Raw genomic sequence first — 15,671 nt, 5'->3', positions numbered from 1 at the left:
GAAATGGTGGCGCCAGGAGAATCGCTGGAGGCTTTGACGGCTAACCTGGCTTATACAACAGTGAAAGAGACCCCGGCTTGACGTTGGAGGCTGTACTATGACCTCCACCTGCTTGCAATGGCATGCTGTGAACCCATACTCACACACGAGCTCCAGCACGTGCACACCACACACAGACACACACACACACAGACACACACACACACACACACACACACACACACACACACACACACACACCACTGCGTTATGTTTTCGTGTATGAACACTGAGATGGGCACATGACTGAATACTTGAAGAAGCAAGCTGGGGCTTTGAAAGCTGCATGCCTGTTCCAGCTGTGCATCAACCCCACCCATGCCGACTGGGCTCTGGGCTACCTCTGAGGCTGGTGACTGGCCATCCCCAGCTCCTGCTAGAAGACATGGCCACTGTCCAGGACAGAACCTAGTCTAAAGGTATCCACACTGAGCGTCTAGATGCTCAAGTCTGCTCATATTCAAGAAGCAAATGCAAAACAAAAACAAAAACAAAAAACAAAAAACAAAACAAAAACAAAAACAAAACCCAGCAGTTATTCGTATCTGTCAAAAGGACCATGATGAAAACTACAGGTGCCTCAGGGTGGGTGAGCTTTGAGCAGCTGACTCATCCACCACTGACGGGAACTAACAGTGGAGCAGCCTCTTCAGTGGGTAATTTGTCAATGCCTGTTTACTTACTTACTTACTTATTTACTTACTGAAAAGTGTGTGTTTTAAAAGTCTCTCTACAGGACCTATAGTGGCCTTGAACTCATAATCTAACCTTGGCCTCCTGTGTTCTGGCATGACCAGCATGGGCCACCAGACTTGGATCAGTTCCCAGTTCAGTTGTTCATGCCCTTCTCCTGAAAAAATCTATGAAGATGGTCCTTGCATACTTGGGTGCAACAGTTACAAACCAGAGGCCAATGAAATGGTATTCAAGAGGGGTAAGATTTTTCTGCTCATCAGTGGATAGACATTGGGTTGTTTGCACTCTGGGTTATTAGTAATAGACTGTGCTGCTAGTTTTTAAGTTTTTAAAGTCAGCTCCAAAAAGCTAGACGTAGCGATAGGAACCTCAGTTGAGAAAATGCCTCCATACAATCAGCCAGAAGCCGTCTGTAGGGCATTTTTCTTAATTAGTGATTGATGTGGAAGGCTCAGTCCTTTGTGGGTGCTGCCATTCCTGGGCTGGTGGTCCTGGAGTCTATGAGAAAGCAGGCTGAGCAAGCCATAGGGAGCAAGCCAGTAAGCAGCACCCTTCCATGGCCTGTGCATTAGCGCGCGCGCGCGCACACACACACACACACACACACACACACACACAACAGGTGTGAAAACCAATCCCAAACCAAAGGCATCCAATGGTCTTCAAGCTTCCTCTTTCCGACCTCAACTGAAAACTCGGCATTTCACTTTGCCGCAACAGAACTTTGGGGTTTGACTTGGAATTCTTGTGAATACAGACCCTGGTGTTATCCTGGAATTTGCCTGTTTGCCCTTATAGATATAGCAGAGGTTAGCAGGCAGTAGACAGGTTGTCAAATTTCAGTAGAAATAGGCTGGATTAAAATTCAGCACTACACACACCTCAGTGATCTGAGTATAGGCTCACATTCAGCCCTTTGCCAGGAGAACAGCAGGCATCGAAGACTGCGCTACAAGGCTCTATGCCCTGGGACACCATTCCTCAGGATGGCCGTGCACATCCTTATCCCAGCGTTTGGTGTCCATGGTGAGACACTTCATACTCTGAGTTTCCCATAGGCTTCGTATAAACTTAGCAAGGGAACAAAGAGATGTTTTGAGGTAGCCTCGCAGAAGCCACTTGTGGAAGAGAAACCACATTAATAAGAGAGTGTAGATGCTTTTGCCAATGGAAAATTAGAAGTTTGCTTGGTTTCAATCACTGGCACTGTGTCTTGAGTCCCTCACACTCAAATGGACTTTATCCCAGTCGGCTCTTTTGGCCAGTGTCCTGGCACACCATCAGAGAGGAAAATAATTACAAAGAAGTGTCTTAGAGGAATGAGGAGCACTGGCAGTTACCAGATGCGGGTAGGCACGGCTCTTCACACAGACCCACGGCTAGACAGTAGCACCGTTTGTCTGCTCGCCTCCACAAGCTACGTGTGGGCCCACGCTTCTCCAAACAAGCACACACCAAGACCTGGAGGACTATAGTCCCTGCCTCTCCTTCTCAGGGAACTCTCTGGCTGGTCTTTGTATATACAGAAGCTCAACGGTATTTAGCTTCCAAGGGCTTCCCGAGACCTTCCCTCTGCTCCGCTGGGTCCTTACACTGCTGTGGGGGAAAGGCTTCCCAGGCTTGTTGACTCGTGTTTCTGGTGGATGGGAACGGGAAATAACATTATTTTAAATTATGTGTGCTATGTGGGCACGTGCACAGGTGCTGGTGTGGAGGGGAATAGGGGTGTTAGGTTCCCTGGAACTAGAGTGACAAGTGGTCTGTGAACCACCTCACACAGTTGCTGGGAACGGAACTCTGGGAGAGCAGTGCGTTCTCTTAACCACTGACCCATCCCTCCAGACACTGCCCTCCCCTCCCCCACCCCCTTTGGTATTTCGAGACAGGGTTTCACTCTGTAGTTCCCCTGGCTGTCCTGGAACTTGCTCTGGAGATCAGGCTGGACTTGAACTCAGGGATCCGCCTGCCTCTGCCTCCTGAGTGCTGGGATTAAAGATGTGCACCACCACTGCCAGGCCTCTCATATTATATGCGCTATTTTTATATGTGTGTGTGCATGCCACAGTGCACATGTGGAGGTCAAAGGACAACCTTGTCGAGTGCATCTCTCCTTCTACTTTTACCTGGGTTGTAAGAATTGAGCCCAGGTCTCCAGCACGTTCCTTTATCTGCTGAGTCATCCCATAGGGCCATTTCCTATTATTATTTTTTTGGGCTAGGATTTGTGAAGACATTAACTTAATAGGATTTGGCATCTCACTTTTCAGAGGCAAGAGTGGTTAGCCTTCGGTGAGCATTTCTAGAAATGTCTGATGTGTACCACTATCCATGCAACACTCCTCAAATGAGTCAGGGAGTGCGATATTAATATGGCTTTGCCCATAAACTGACGCCGAGGCAAAGTCTTCAAGAAAGCAAGAAGATTGCTCCCCACTTGGGAGATGCGGAGAACAGGGATGCCGGGCAGGAATGCTGGCAGATATCAAAAGGGCTGTTGTGATGGGTGGGCCGCACTTGACCGTGCAGAGAAACCCTGGACAGCACATACCACAGCCACATCTCTGAGGACCAGGGAAGGGAATCTGAGTCTCTATAGCCCAGGTGCCCCAGCTGAGTTTGTTTGTGGGGGATTATTAATTCTGAGTGCTCCCAGCCTGAAGAGATTTCCAAACACTGGGAAACCCTCAGGAGAGGCAGACATGAGGAGATGGAAAATTGCCAGCCACAAACATAAGCGGGCTTTCTGAAAGATGCGCCAGGCACTGCCCCGGGTACTAGGGACACAGGAAACAAGAGCGAACCCTAGCCTCCTGGAGCATTCTGCTGAGGAGACAGACGATAAACAGGGCAAGCAGGCAAACATCTGGAGTGTGTTAGGCAGTGAGTGACTAGGGCTGTGGGCAGAACAAAGCTGGGGAGCAGAAATTGGTTACAATCAGCAAAGAGGGCTGGGGTAGGCCTCAGGGAGAAGGTGAGTTACACGGAGACTCTCAGGAGAAGAGCGGAGGCCTGTGAGCAGGCAAGGATACTCCTGTGCATGGAGCGCAACAGAAGTAATAAAGGCTGAGCACAGCGCCATGAAGTGAGACACGGCAGAGCTCGCTGTCCGCCAAGATGCTGAAGAAGACTCTAAGCCACAGAGAGTGGGAGCAATACAGGACCCTTGTAGCTGCTCTGTTGAGAATGTGAGGAAGGGCTGGCAAAGAGTGAGAGAGGAGGTAACACTCCAGGAAGGTGGAAAGAGGAGAGCGACAAGCATATCCTAGCAATGTTTTTGGAGGCGTCAAGACCACCTGTAGCTGTACAGGTTCGGGTGTGGGCTGTGAGAAAGGCACTGGCAGCCTTGACCTGAGTGTCTGGAAACAGCGCTGGCATCTAAGTCAAAGGGGGTTATCAGGGGCAAGGCAAGGGCTGGGGTGATCCAGAGACGGGCTCTGAACAGATTCAGCTGTCTCTCGGACACCAAAGCTGATGCCAGTTTGAAGTCAGATACGGAAGTGTAAGGATGGCATGCAGGCCCAACCTCTTGCCAACAGGGAAGTCTGCGAACGACAGGACCCATGAGCCACGAGGCTAAGATGCCTGAAGAACAAGATAACTAGAAATGGGGTCTGGGCTGAGACTGAGTCTTAAGAACTGGGGAGACAGAAGTAAAGAAGAGGGTGCACTTAGCGTCCTGGAAGGCAAACGCAGCAAGTGCGTAAGAGGAAATGGTGAGCTGTGTCTGTGCAGACTTGCACTATACACATCTGCTGATGATGTGAAGACACACAGGGAGTTTTGATCAACGGCATACAAATAGTCCTGTAACTCAACTTTCCTCTCCCTACATCTCCTGGGAGCACCGCCCCATGGTGACAGCCAGCCATCTGCTCCATCATTTCAGTGGCCATGGAGTAATTTCGCTGTGTGTACGGCTCATATTTAACTTCTCCAAATATAAAGAGGAATCACTGCACATTAGGCAGTGATGGACACCTTGTGCGTTTGTGCTTTCACATTTGTGTGCGTGTTTTTCCCCTTTGGAGGGGACTCCTCGGAGGGTTGGCCTACCCAGCACACGCCCATTTTAGGTCCTGATTCTGGCTCTCTCCCGAGAGGCGCCACTGATCAGGACATAGTCATTCACCTCAGGCCAGCTGCTGACCTCGAGACAGCAGTCCACGCAGAACCTATTCAGCTGAGACCCTTCCAAGCACAGGGAAGTCAAGGTGGCTGTGTCATCCCTATTAATAGGGAGTCACCAGAGGTCTGGGTCCAGTGAGAGGAGACCAGGGCAGGAAGTGATCTGCCAGCGGGAATTCTGGCTTGTGACTGTAAAACCGCTCATCCACAGAGGAGGGTGGGCCTAGCTAGCTCCTGGGCCTAAGGGATTTCCAGCTGAGCCATCCAGACTCTGTTACGTCAAAAGCTAGCATAGCAGACTAAGACAGATGTGCCTTTTGCAAAATGACTGTAATTAACTCCAAATCTTTCTCCATACTTTATTTCTGCTGGCTGGATCTGCCATTTGCTGTTGGAACAAGCCTGCTCCATAGCTCAGATGTTTTCTTTACCTTGTCATTCTGAGCAAAGGCACGACTCCGTCACCTGTCTGGGCACATACCAAGCCTTCGTCTGGATGGTGTCAGCACGCCCTGCACACTCAGCGGCAACCTTGAAAATAACACCATCAGCCAGACAGCTAGCTGACAGCCTCTGCCATCTTCAAGGGCACCAAGGGACCACACATTTAGCTGGGCACCTCTTTAAGTGCAGGAAAATGTTCTGAGACAACTTTCAAGTTATAAGGAAATGAGTTAGAATGCCACGCCAGGCGTGGGATCCTGTATTCTCCAAGGTCGATCTGCACATCTCAGCAGCCCTCACTGCTAGTGCTGAAACTCAGGAACCAGAGGCAAGTGTTAATCACTCTAGGAGATTATGGCCCTTTGTGAGCTTTTAACACACCAGGGGAGCCTGCTGGGGATGCATGTGGTAGCCTGGTGTGTGAAAAGTCTTCCAGCAGTGCAGTCTGGCCGTTGCCTCTCCAGTTCCAGATGTGTTCCAGTTCCAGAGCCTTTACCCTAGGATGTCCCCTCTATCAAGACAGAGCCCCTGAATTCAGACACAGTGACTAAGCCAGCAACACTGCTTTCTCCCATTCTGTTCTGAGTGACACTAAGTCCAGCCAGAGTTGACAAGGAGGGTTTATGTGTGTCACGACTGGCATCAAAGCTGTCTGTCTCTGGGATACCACAAGTAGCAGAAATGAAGTCCTATTTTCCCAGTGACTAAATTTATTATGAGATTTATGTACACGTCAGTCTGTCCAATGCCTGAGGGCAGAACCCGGGATAAAGCCACCTTTCCCTCCTCCACAGCTCTGCTCAGAAGGCTGTGTAGTAGTGGTCTCCCGTGCTCACGATGTCACTCTGGTCCTCCAGGAGCTCCAGCACCTGCTGCAGCGTAGCCTTGTTCAGGTTCCAGCGGAGGTTCAGGCGCACGCAGCTCAGGATATGCATCACGTGGCAGCCCTTCTCCACATCTATGGGCAAGGGCAGACGCTAAGCGTGATTGTGATGGCCAGCTCTCCTCTGTCCCTCTCTAGGCCTCCCGAGGGAGTGCTGGCACCATGACATGGGCCAAGAAGATTCTTTTCACATCAAGGTCTGAAGTGCACTGTTCCACACGCATGCTCTCCCATGACACAGCTCACTTTTCAACACTCTGATCAACAGTCAAGGACTCCAATCAGTCTCTCTATCCCTGACCTACTAATGGCTGTGTAGTCTTGATAAACTCTTTTCTCGGTACTGAACCCCTGCCTTCCCAGGAGGCCTCTGGGGATCCACAGCAGAGCTCATTTCTTAGAGGTCCCGACTTGATGCCCCCTCCCTATAAGGCATCCCTACCTTTAGCCCGTCCCATCCTTCCTCTCCTGGCTTCCACTGGGTCCTATCTGTCACAATGTAGTTTAGTAATCTTTACCTTTTGACCCTAAACTAAGACCACTGAGTACTGAGTGATGAAAGTTGAAGGCTGGCAACCCCCTTCCTTCCTCAGTTTCCTACTGAGGGTCATGGCCATCAGGAGATCATTAACTCTACTTTCATGGGTTAGCATTTCCCCCAAGCAGACAAAAATAGACTAGAACAGACCAATGAGAATGCACTGATTTGTTTTGTCACTTTACTTCATGTAGCCATCTTCTGACGTAAACATTAGCCTGAGTCAAATGGGGCATCACTAAAAGCAAGATCCCTCCATGGAGCCCTAGCCCTGGCATGTCCCAACTGACCTCATTACATGGTAACAAAAGGGTGTCAGGTCCCAGGAGGCACTCAGAGAAGCAGCTTGACCCATGGGTACTTTTGTCGCCCTGAGCAACTCACAGCACAAGAATTGGTTCTCTTACTGTGGACTGGTTGTGGGACAGGGAGAACTTGTGACCTTGGGCTAAGGTCCTGGGCTAACAAAGATGAGATGGTGACCTCTAGCGGCTGTGCCTGCTCATTGCCACTAGACTTAACATGACACAGTGAATATACGAGGGTGGCCCTGTGCTGAGAAACTAGTCTTCCAGGGAATCCAGGTGAGATGCTATGTGCAAGTTTTGTGTTTAATTTTTCTACTTGTGAGAACATTTTCAGAGCCAAAGACATTTTTAACATAGAATCTTTTTTAAGGATACTTTACCATACGTGAAGCTGAAATTCAGGGTTTTAAACCTATAATCCATCTATACTAGAGAAAAATCCAACAAGGATTCCATCTGATTTTGCTAGTACTTGTTTCAATATTCAGCAGAAAGCTAGAACGAGCCTTCAGGACCCTGCTAGAGGTAAGGGCTATCCCATTGGGAAAGGGAACCTCACTTTTCTCACCCCTTTCTAACCTAAAGCAGAGAGAGCGCTTTCAACAGCTTTGTGGGCAGCATTCATTTACTTCTCATAAGGACCTTTCGGGTAGACACTACTGCCACCTGCTCTGCCACCAGGCTCCTTCTGATGCCACATGCTGCCCATCCTTCAGACAAAGCCCTCTCAGTCCTTCAAGGAGGTAACACTGGCTTAGTGTAGCCTTACTGTTTCCTTGTTGTGATATCTTTGTCCAGATACTCGTAAGTGAATGAGGAGCTCCAGTCCTAAGCGTCAGTCACTGTTTACTTCACATGAAAGGTAAGAGATGAACTAGAGGCCCAGCAGGAATGATGAACTAAATGGCCAACTACCCTCTCTGGACAACTGTGGAACACCATGTAGCTGCTTAAGAAGTTTGAGGCACGGGGGCTGGAGAGATGGCTCAGAGGTTAAGAGCATTGCCTGCTCTTTCAAAGGTCCTGAGTTCAATTCCCAGCAACCTCATGGTGGCTCACAACCATCTACAATGAGATCTGGTCTGTAAGCACACTTGCAGGCAGAATACTGTATAAATAATAAATGAATAAATCTAAGGAGGAAGAAGAAGAAGAAGAAGAAGAAGAAGAAGAATTAGTAGCAGTAGCAGCAGCAGTAGTTGTTTGAGGCCCTTTTCCACACACAGTACAACTGCCAATGACCTCCAGAGGTCAATGCCAGATTACAAACTAATCTTGAGTCCCTAGAAAAGATGAACTGCGCATCTGAAGGTGAAGGAGCATGCCCAGGTGGATGCTGGCCTGGTGTGGAGAGGGCACTGGATCCCTCTGCAGTTTTGCACTGACTTTTTAGGATCTGCATCCACTATTATTCAGGAATAATCCTCTTTAGTGCCATAGGTTGTGACATCAGAAAGACAAGTGGTCACAGCCAATGCTGAGAGAGTTCCTGCAAGGTCTTGTACCAGCACTTTGTAGGGATTTGTTTGAGCTGGGTGACTGGCCTATGGCTCTTAGAGGCCCGTGTGTATTGGGAGCACAGCACAAAGGCCCTTACACCCACAGATCTGTAGGGAAAGCAGGAATGTTAAACATGCAGGACTGTCTTTCCAGTGGGAAATATGTGAAACTTGTTTTTCCATCCAGGTAGTGATCTGCAATTATTTGTTGGGCCAGCATTGGAGGTGGCTAGTAATTTAAATTACCCTTACATTATCTGTAAGCCAGGGGCTCCCCCAAGCCTCCTCAAGCAGGACCAGAGACACCTAAGAGTCTAAATGACCCTTAAATTATCTGTATAGGCAGGGGCTCCCTCAAGCTCTCATAACCAGGACCAGAGGTGGCTAGTAGCCCACATGACCTCTACACTGTCTGTATGACCGAGACCAGGCCAGACTCTTCCCTAGGCCCTTAAGCTAATATATCTCCAGACCCCATCTTGGAAGAAATGATATATGCTCTGAGTTGAATTTCAGTGTAATTGTGCATTGGGGATTGTACACCAGAAATTTTTTTTTCAAATTATACTTTTTTTAAAAAAATTATACTGATTTTAAAAACACTGGCAAGCCAGGCGTGGTGGCACACACACCTTTGAGGTAGAGGCAGGCAGATCTCTGTGAGTTCAAGGCCAGCCTCTTCCAGGACATCTAGGGCTCTGTCAGACAGAGAAACCTTGTCTCAAAAAACCAAATTAAACCCCAAAAATCCAACCAAAAAAAAAACAAAAAACAAACCCACTGGCGAATAAACCACCCAGCATTAGACTTTGAAAGGTTTGATCCAGGTTGTCAATGTCAATCTTTTTTTTTGGGGGGGGGGGGGGGAAGGTTTCTCTGTGCAGCCTTGGCTGTCCTGGAACTCACTTTGTAGACCAGGCTGGCCTTGAACTCACAGAGACCCACTGTCTCTGCCTCTCAAGCGCTGGCTCCAAGTTTTCATTTTCACCTCTTTGAAGTTCACTTCCTGCCTGCCATGGCCACCTGTAAGGTGCCCCTCTCACGCCTGTACAGACCAAGTGGGAGAGCACAGCCACTCTGATAGCTCACTAGCCCAGGCAGGAGCTCGCCAAGGAGTATCTGTGAAGCCCGTCACCTTCTTGCTGGGGTGGTGTAGGTACGCACACGCCATGGCATGCGCATGACTCCGGGTGTCGGTTCTTGTCATCCACCTTGTTGGTTTCTGCTGCTGCACCACACGGTCCAGGCTTGCTGGCCCCTAAGCTTCCTGGACGGTCTTCAACTCTGCCTCTCGTTTTGTTATAGGGGTGTTAGGAACACAGAAGAGCGGCACCAAGCCCACGTTTTTTGTGGGTCCCAGGCCTCCACAGGGAGTGCTTCTACCCACTGAGCATTCTTTCCAGGAAAACTTGTTCTCGCCATGCCTCCGGTCACCAGGCTGTAGGTCCTTCCAAGAAAAGGACACGTGAGCCCCTTCCATGTACTTTGCAGTCCCAATGGTTATCAATCTAAGAACATGGCTGAGGGCTGGAGAGGTGGCTCAGTGGTTAAGAGCACTTTAAGAGCACTGTCTGCTCTTCCAGAGGTCCTAAGCTCAATTCCCAGCAACCACATGGTGGCTCACAACCATCTATAATGAGGTCTGGTGCCCTCTTCTGGTGTGTAGGCATACATATGTATGTAATCCATAAATAAATCTTAAAAAAAAGTTTTGCCATTTAAAAACAAAAACAAAAGCAAAAACCATGGTTGAGCTGAGGAGCCTGGGATTCCACGTGGAGGAATGGTATTTTGGGATCACAGCACTCTTTCACCCCTTCGGGCTGAGGATCTTGCAAAGCACAACTCCGTAGACAGTGGACAGACAGGCTTTCTCTCAACTAAAGGATGCCTGTTTGTTTTGTTTTCTGAGACAGTCTTGAGGACTGGAGAGATGCTTGTTTGAGAAGCATAAGGACCTGAGTTTTCAACCCTCCAATCCCCATGGCTGTATCTGATTTGTAACCCCAGCACTGTGTGTAGATGGGGAACGGGCATGGGGACAGGAGAACAGCTGGGGCATGGTGGCTGCCCGCCTACCTCCAGGTTCAGTGAGAAATCTGTCTTAAGAGAGTAGGAGCTGGGCGTGGTGGTGCATGCCTTTAAATCCAGCATTTGGAAGGCAAAGACAGGTGGAGCTGAGTTTGAAGTCAGCCTGGCCTTCTGCAGAGAGTTCTAGATCAGTCAAGGCTACATAGAGAAACTGTCTTGAAAAACCAAAAAATAGAGGTGGGGGGGGACAGACACTAGGACAGAATCAGAAAGGGAAAGAGCAGGATACCTAAAGTTTTTTTTGGCTGCGCGCACACACACAAACACACACACACACACACACACACACACACACACACACAAGAAAGAGGGAGGTGGAAAGTGAGGGAAAGAGAATATGTATCTCATTATGTTATCCCTGGCTGACCTCAAGCACTTGACCTTCCTGCCTCAGCCTTCTGAGGGCTTGGGTTCCATAGATCACCATGCCTGCTTATGGTGCTCTTCTTTTTGCTTTCTTTCTTTCTTTTTTTTTTTTCTGAGATTGGGTTTCTCTGTGTAGCCTTGGCTGTTCTGGACTCCCTCTATAGACCAGGCTGGCCTCGAATTCACAGCTATCCACCTGCCTCTGCCTCCCCAGTGCTGGGATTAAAGGCGTGCACCACCACACCCGGTCCAGTTCTCTTCTTACTGTTCTGAATAAACCAAACAACATTCACTCACTAAAATGAGATGCTTTGAGGTAAAGACTGGTTGTCATACCACACTGGGTCCTCATCTCACCGGGTCCTAAACAACAAGGCGGATGACCTGGTTCTACCTGGGTCTGAAAAGAATGAATGACTTCTCTAGAGAGAAAGAAAACAGAATGGAGGAAGTGGGGCTAGTGACAACCCTTTCTGTATCCAGGACCTGCGTATTTGTGATTGGCATATGGTTGCAAGAGATAGGCTCTGAAAAGTCACCTTGAAGACTGACAAGCTCCTAAGACTTGTGGGTTTTTTTGGTAATTAGTGTGAATGGATACGCACCGAGTCAGACAAGCTGCAGTTTGAGTGTCCGGCCACTAGGGGCCGACCTAACTCCACAAAACCAGACTAAATTTCATTCATGAGTCGGGATGTCTAAAACCATTCTGCCTAACACTAAAAAAGGCCTTCATGTTTGAAATGAGGGCAATGTCAAGCTTATGATCAAAGGCAGTGGCAAGCATGGACAACAAACAATGCGGCTGAAAACCTGGAAGCCAGAAGCACATCCGAAAGCTTGAGCACGGGGTCAGAAATCCCTGGGCGGGCGGGGGGCGGGGGGGGGAAGCAGCGGCAGCACACCCGGGGTCAGCCTCCAGCGTGTCCCTCTGGGATCAGAAACCCATGGGTGTTGAAGGAGCTCCACTGCTGACTCCTCTGTCCAGCCAAAGTCCAAGGGAATTAAAGGAGAGGAAACAGGCTGAGGGCGGACAGAAGTCCTGGCTGTCTCCTTCCCAGGCCATGCTGATTCTGTCTGGTTCTGGGGGACAAGGATGCTGGATGCAGCAGCTCACCACCCCCTGCACCTCACACCACTTACGGTTTGGTTTCTGGGAGTCTTCCTTAATGATCTGGTGGACCTTTTGGTGCAGGTCTTTGTCTTTGCTGGTTACCTAGAAAAGAGAGTAGGGGTTGGAAATGTGGTTTGGGCACACAGCAGCGTGTCACTCAGAATTCTAAACCAGCACGCGAGGCGGCTCTGCAGATTCCGTGATAACCACATGCCCTCCCCCTGGTGATATGATTTTGATGCTTGGTGGCTCAGCTCTGTCCCTAGGCATCTGCTCACTGTCGGGAGCTGGTTTGCTGGGGCCAGAAAGGACAGTAAAACTGGAATTCTGTGGCGCAAAGAAGTAATTTTCTCTTTCTACACCTGTAGCACAGTCACATCGCTCTTCTTGTCTGTTACGTTTTGAAGAAGCTCAAGGGCTCCAAGCCCCCGCCTTCATCCCACCACGCCTTCCTCTAGGTCTCCCCTGCCTCAGATTTCTTTAGTTTCTCTTCCTCGAAGCACAAGGAAGAATTAAAGAAGGGAACGCTTGCTAGCATGGGAACGCTAGCAAGATAGAGAATCTATTTGTCTACTGAACCGCTCTCGGCTCTTGTGGGCAGATACAGCCATGTTTCCTTCTCAACTAGCAGCAGGCTTCACCCAGGGGCGGCAGCAAATCTAGTCACAGGAGAGAGAGGGAAGGAAAGAGATGCCAGAGGGAAGGAAAGAAAGAGCAAGAGGGGAGGGAGGAGAGAGGATAAGACAAAGAAAATGAGGGGAGGAAGAGAGGGGAAGAGGGAAGGAAGGAAAGAAAGAGGATATAAAAGGGGAGAGGAAGGAGGCAGGAGGGGAAGAGCCTAGGCATGTAAACACAGCTGAAGAACTGGGTGGGACAGGCCAAGAAGACCCGTGAGACCTGACTTACACAGCAGGACTTTCTACTCCCAAGGGTTAGTGTGAAGGCAAAACACAGGAGCAAAGAGAAGTGTGGGCATTGGCTGATAACGGTGCCCGAGGGGCTTCAGGAGGAAGGCATGAGTGGAAAGAAGGGTCAGCCACAGAAGGGGGCGTGGCATCCAGTCTTGTTTGACTACCCCTTCCAGCTCACGGTGATTCACAGGAGGAAGTGCCCAGCCCAGCCCCACCTCGCCCTTGGCAGCTGCAGTGGCCTGTGCCGCTTCCCAGGGAGGGCTGCTCTCTACAGACCCTCACAGAGGCCAACCCAGAGCAAAAGAGGCACACGTCTCCAAAGCTTCCCTGCTTGGTGTGACAATGGCGGCCACCGTGTCCTATGCAGATGAGTAGACAGCACTCATGCTATACCGGATCACTTCTTCCACAAGTTTCTCAACACCATGGAAAACCCTTCCTACTTAAAAAACAAAAAACAAAAAAACAAACAAACAAAAAAAACCTTTCCAAAGAGGAAATGAGAGGCTAAGTAAACCTCTAGTGAGCCTGAAAGCAGTCGGGTCCTGTCTCCAGAAGATTTACTTTACTTTTTTTGTTTGTTTAGAGACAGGGTTTCTCTGTGATAGCCTTGGCTGTCCTGGACTAGCTTTGTAGACCAGGCTGGTCTCGAACTCACAGAGATCTGCCTGCCTCTGCCTCCCGAGTGCTGGGATTACAGGTGGGCGCCACCACGCCCGGCTGATTCATCTTCCTCTTACGCCACATCTCTGCTGTGGACACAGGTGGCTCCTGCAGGCCCATTCGCAGCTTAGGGCCTCCGACATCAGAAGCACGCAACAAGAGGCAAACACTTAACTTGAAAAGAATGAGACGAGCAAGCAGCCATGCTAGTACTCCGTGGGGAGGCTGTCAGGCCAGGCCTTCAGGGAGGCTGGCTGCAGTGTCACCCACAGGCTTTAACAGAGCGTCCTTGGCTCCTGAGACCCTCCTTCTGCAGCAGTTCTTGGAAATACCGGCATGAATTCACACAGCCGCATAGACGCGACAGCAGAAGTCACACAGCACTACAGCGCCCGTCACAAGGGAATGGCGAGTTTCCGTAAATACTCAACATCAGAAAGAGGTGCTGAGGCAAGAAGGCGATGAGGATGAACCCTATTTACAGTAGTGCGACATTTGGTAATCCAGGAGGAGGTTTTGACTGTCACAGCAGGGGAGATGCTTCTGGAATGTAGTGAGGCTAGGGGTGCTGTAAACACACTACAGTGAGAGCGCAGGTTCTCAGTGCATCCAGCCCAAAGGTTCTGAGGATGAGGAGTTCTGACTTAGAAGATGGCTTCTTTCTTTCCTTCTTCCTTCCTTCCTTCTTTAAATGAAAAAAAGCCACAGGAACCTGTTTGTCAATGTTTCAGGAGGCAGTGGGGGTCGGGCATGGTGGCAGACACCTACAATCCCAGCTTGGCGAGGCGGAGGCAGGGGATTATGAGTTCAAGGACAGCCTGGGTTCAGAGTTCACAGAACCAGAGACAGAAAGAGTTACATTGTGAAAAGGCAAGAGGCAGCCTTCAGTTCTGAGTCTATGCCCTCCTAATGATGATTTTAGAAACAAGTAGGTATTTCTAAGCATGGCTGTATTTGTCATGGAAGCTTTGAAGGGGGAATTAAGCTGCAGGTCTCTTACATAGTACAGCTTGTCAGAGCCACGGTGCCTCTGGAACACGAGTCCCTTTTCCCATAGCAGCTGTATCGCATTCTTGAACACACCATGCGCTACCCCGGAAGTGGTGCTGCTCTCTGACTCCACCTGCACAGGGAAGAAAACACAGTGAGTTTCACCTTCCATCACCTGAGCCTAATTCCCCAGACTGACTGGTTCACGAATTCACCTGACAGGCTTTTCTTGTGCTAAGTCAACACAACCTAGGCGTATGTCAGCTGAGCCGGCTGGTATTTAGGCAGGGTTCTAGGGGGTCACACTTGGTAACTGTTGGGCTTCCATTTTGATTTGTCTGTTCCCAGCTTTGCCTCCACACTGTAGGGCAACCAACCTTTCACATGTGCATCAGCTCCCTCCTCGGGAAGGCTGGATTAGGAGGAGGACATGCAGGCCTAGGGGAGCAAAGGCACTTGCAGCTGGGACTGGGAGGATGAAGCCAACTCAGCTCCCAGTAACCACAAACACCACGGGAAGCATCCTTTCCAGAGCCGCTCGCCTCTCGTGACCTCAGGATGTGTTTCCTAGCCTGTGTTAATGGCTGCAGTCCTGAGAGCAAGACCTCCAGGGGTCTCTTCTGAAAAGCCAGCAGCTTCCGGGACTGAGGCCTGTGTTTTGCTTGTCATTTTCAAAAGAACAATGACAGGCATGCACGATTCAGGAAACCAAAATCCCTCACAGACTGAGATGCAGCGACTTAGGGCGCAGGCCAGGAACTGGGTGGCTTCCTGAAATATACATAGTCTGCACTCCCAAACAAACTCAACCTTCATCCAGCTGTCAGAGAAACAATGGTTTTGCAAGATCTGCTTACCATGTTTCTGGATTTCCTAAGAAAGGTGACATTAGAAAAAACAAAACAAAACAAAACAAAAGAAAAAACCCAGAAGAGAGAAAGGGAAAGAAAGGGAACTGAGCTTTCAGGAGTGATAACAGGGCTGCCCATGGCTCTCGGGTTTCT

The 15,671-nt window shown here is 49.6% G+C and overlaps 1 protein-coding gene across 2 annotated transcripts in view; it reads right to left on the bottom strand.

Moving 5' to 3' along the window:
- Positions 1 to 5,996: 5,996 nt before the first annotated feature.
- Positions 5,997 to 15,671, bottom strand: part of STN1 (STN1 subunit of CST complex) — a 36,565-nt gene continuing 26,890 nt past the window's right edge. For both annotated transcript variants that reach the window (XM_084772187.1, XM_084772186.1), the window contains exons 8-10: positions 14,678 to 14,800; positions 12,133 to 12,205; positions 5,997 to 6,262 (exon numbers count right to left, since the gene is read on the bottom strand). In XM_084772187.1, the coding sequence (XP_084628313.1) occupies positions 6,105 to 6,262; positions 12,133 to 12,205; positions 14,678 to 14,800 (354 nt within the window). In that variant the 3' untranslated portion in view covers positions 5,997 to 6,104. The remainder of the gene's footprint in view (positions 6,263 to 12,132; positions 12,206 to 14,677; positions 14,801 to 15,671) is intronic.

Source organism: Acomys minous, assembly GCF_964271855.1.
Source record: "Acomys minous genome assembly, chromosome: 2".
NCBI classification, from domain to species: Eukaryota; Metazoa; Chordata; class Mammalia; order Rodentia; family Muridae; genus Acomys; species Acomys minous.
This window is presented reverse-complemented; position numbering and strand designations above follow the sequence as displayed.